The sequence below is a fragment of the Triticum dicoccoides genome, chromosome 7B (genome assembly GCF_002162155.2).
Source record: "Triticum dicoccoides isolate Atlit2015 ecotype Zavitan chromosome 7B, WEW_v2.0, whole genome shotgun sequence".
Lineage (NCBI taxonomy): Eukaryota > Viridiplantae > Streptophyta > Magnoliopsida > Poales > Poaceae > Triticum > Triticum dicoccoides.
This window is the reverse complement of record NC_041393.1, coordinates 266,482,074-266,485,065: the sequence shown is the minus strand read 5'-3', so window position 1 is coordinate 266,485,065 and position 2,992 is coordinate 266,482,074. Positions and strand designations below refer to the sequence as shown.

Sequence of the window (2,992 nt, the reverse complement as noted above, 5' to 3'; positions counted from 1 at the left end):
AGAGTAGTACATGGTAGGTCGCCGCCGCTCTGGTCCCGGGAAGGCCACCGCTCCTCCACTCAGTCGACGCCAAGCTCGGTGGGGTAAACATCGGCGGTCGATTAGCTGCTTGACGTGACTTGGAGGCGGAAATCTTCAGAACCTTGTGCTCCGGAGGAGGGGGTTATCGAGGCGGAGCTGGACAAAGCCGAGGCGGATGAGGAGGAGGCAAAGGCAATAGCCGGAGCGTCGGTTCTCGGGGCTCATGGCCGGACATGGTGGTCGGGCGCCGACGATCGTTTAGATTATGTTTACAATAGGTTTTAGTACGGTTTGTGCGAAACATGTAATGAATTTTGTCCAGTTTATAGGAAAAGTTTTTGAAATGTAATGAATTTCATTCGGTTAATTTGAAATTTGTTTTGTTCGCACGAATTTCGTCTAGTTAGTTCATTCGCTGAAATCGACTATGAACTTTTTTTTGGATTTTTGAAATGTTATGAGGAGTTTCGGTCACAGCTCAGGCTTGGTAGTCTGATCATCTCGGCGTGTTCGGTGGTCGTTTGTGCAGAGCACAGTCGGCAGAAGTCTTGCGTATTTCCCTTGCGAAGCTCGTCATAAAAGTCGAAGATGTCGGTTGTTCGTGCGTGTGGCCTTCTGTTGGCATGTGCCATCATGATTTCTGTGCAGCTGTTTGCGGGTTGGCGTCTATGATGGAGCTCTGTGGGTAAGTCGGAGTTGCCCATTCGGAGGTAACCGGAGATGACGATAACGCTTGCAACTTCTGGACGATGTCTTTTCTTATTTGCAACTCATGATCCATGTTGGTGGTCAGGTTGGCCGGTGATGCCCATATTACGTGGGTTGGGTTTTGTCGATTTTAACCTGGTTTTCGTTAATTAACCGAACAATTCTCACTCTTTTCTTAATCAATCAAAATGGTAATTCTTTTGCCTTGTTTTAAGAAAAGAAATGTTCCGAGGACTTGGACCTTTTACATCAGACGTTCTTTTCTCGAAAATCCTTGAGACTCATCGTACGCGAGCTGTCACGACGCTGAAATTTGTACGTTAGTAGACCCAACAGCTCTTCTGATTTGCCTTTTACTGTAAACCGTGTGTGAGGCCTACATTGTTTACTCCACGAGCATATTGGAGGCGTAAACTTAAATGAAATATCGATTAGCCACCTACTATATCCTTATTGGCAGCCGGGATACGGTTGGCTCTAGCTCTCAAGATTTAACTGGCGATATGAATATGATTCCTTGGACAAGATGGCGCCACGTGTGGAGCGGACCACCGTCCACTTGCTTGTGCCACGTGATGATATCATCCATGGCCTCCCACCGCGCAGTCCGGTGCTCCGGAGAAGAGAAGACGCGAGGTTCGCCGGAGAGGAGAGGACGAACTGCTGCCGGCGGCAACCGCCACGCCGGTAAACTGCTTATACTTGATGTGTTAACTTCACTTGAAACAAAAGCAGTTTGCACCTAATTAAGATATCGTCTTCCTGTCCCTTTCGCCGCTGGGCAGCAATTGATTGATTGATTCCGGCGTGTTCGACGGCGCCGGCCAGCCGCATCCATGCTAGGTCACCCGGGCGGGGTCGGGGTGGTCCGGGCTTCGGTGGCCAGGGAGCCCCTCTTCACCTTCGGCGTCATCGCCGACGTCCAGTACGCCGACATACCGGACGGCCGCTCCTTCCTCGGCGTGCCTCGGTACTATCGCCACAGCATCACCGTGCTCCAGAGGGCGGTCCGCAGCTGGAACAGCCACAAGGCCGGCGTCAAGTTCTGCGTCAACTTTGGCGACATCGTCGACGGGTTCTGCCCCAAGGACCGGTCGCTCTCCGCCGTGCAGGCCGTGGTGGCAGAGTTCGACCGGTTCCACGGCGGCCCGGCGTACCACATGCTCGGCAACCACTGCCTGTACAACCTCCCAAGGAGCGAGCTGGTGTCCGTGCTGCGGATGCCTGGGCGCGCCTACTACGACTTCTCGCCGTGGCCGGGGTACAGGTTCGTGGTCCTGGACGCGTACGACTTCAGTGCCGTCGGCTGGCCGCGCGACCACCCTGTGGCGGCGGCGGTCAGGAGGTTCCTGGAGGAGAGGAACCCGAACTCGGATAAAAACAGCCCGACCGGGCTGGCGGGGGAGGACCGGCGGTTCGTGATGTTCAACGGCGGCGTGGGCGAGGAGCAGCTGCGGTGGCTGGACGGCGTCCTGCGGGACGCGTCGCGGCGCGGGGAGACCGTGGTGGTGTGCAGCCACCTGCCGCTCCACCCCGGCGCGGCGTCCCCCGCGGGGCTTATGTGGAACTACGAGGAGGCGCTGGCAGTGGTGCACCGGCACGGATGCGTCGCGGCGTGCCTCGCGGGGCACGACCACAAGGGCGGGTACGCCGTGGACGCGTGCGGCGTGCACCACCGCACCCTGGAGGCCGCGCTCGAGTGCCCGCCAGGCACCGACGCGTTTGGCCACGTCGATGTGTTCCCCGGCAGGCTGTCGCTCGCCGGATCCGGCAGGATGGCGAGCACCGACACGCCGCTCGCCCTCCCTCGGCTGAGCTAGCTAGCTGCTGCTGCTTCAGTATCCATGCGAGCGGCTGAAGCTTGCTCCACTCGATCCACGGGTTCCCTGGGTGTACTGTGTAGCCATTAGCTCGCAACAGTTAGCTGTGTGTGTAACGATTCACCATCTCGAACTGATCCGACTCAATTTGGAAATGTTGCGTAGAATTTGCAAATGTCATGTGGAAATGTGTCCTAACTTTTAAATTGTCGTTCTTTCTCACTGGAGCAGCGGACAATGCTACGTAAAAGCTGATGTGAAGAAGATTAATTGGGGCAGGCAGCTGGGCCCCATCCTGGTTGAAATTCATGGGGCCAAGAGTATTTGTTTAGAAAGTTACGTAGGTCTTCATGGTCTATTCGTAGATGTAGCATTATTGATGAAGCAGCAGTGTTTTTCCTTCCACTTCCGATTTGATACAACCTCTCTAAACATATCAATGG

General features: G+C 55.2%; 1 protein-coding gene across 1 annotated transcript; it reads left to right on the top strand.

Moving 5' to 3' along the window:
* The first annotated feature begins 1,274 nt into the window (after positions 1-1,274).
* LOC119340739 (manganese-dependent ADP-ribose/CDP-alcohol diphosphatase-like) lies at positions 1,275-2,755 on the top strand. Its single transcript, XM_037612661.1, has 2 exons — positions 1,275-1,416; positions 1,515-2,755. The coding sequence occupies exon 2, from the start codon at positions 1,566-1,568 to the stop codon at positions 2,547-2,549; it is 984 nt and encodes a 327-aa protein (XP_037468558.1). The 5' UTR covers positions 1,275-1,416; positions 1,515-1,565; the 3' UTR covers positions 2,550-2,755.
* Positions 2,756-2,992: the final 237 nt, after the last annotated feature.

Coding starts and splice junctions, on each gene's coding strand:
- LOC119340739 (XM_037612661.1), top strand. CDS start 1,566: ATGCTAGGTCACCCGGGCGGGGTCGGGGTGGTCCGGGCTTCGGTGGCC.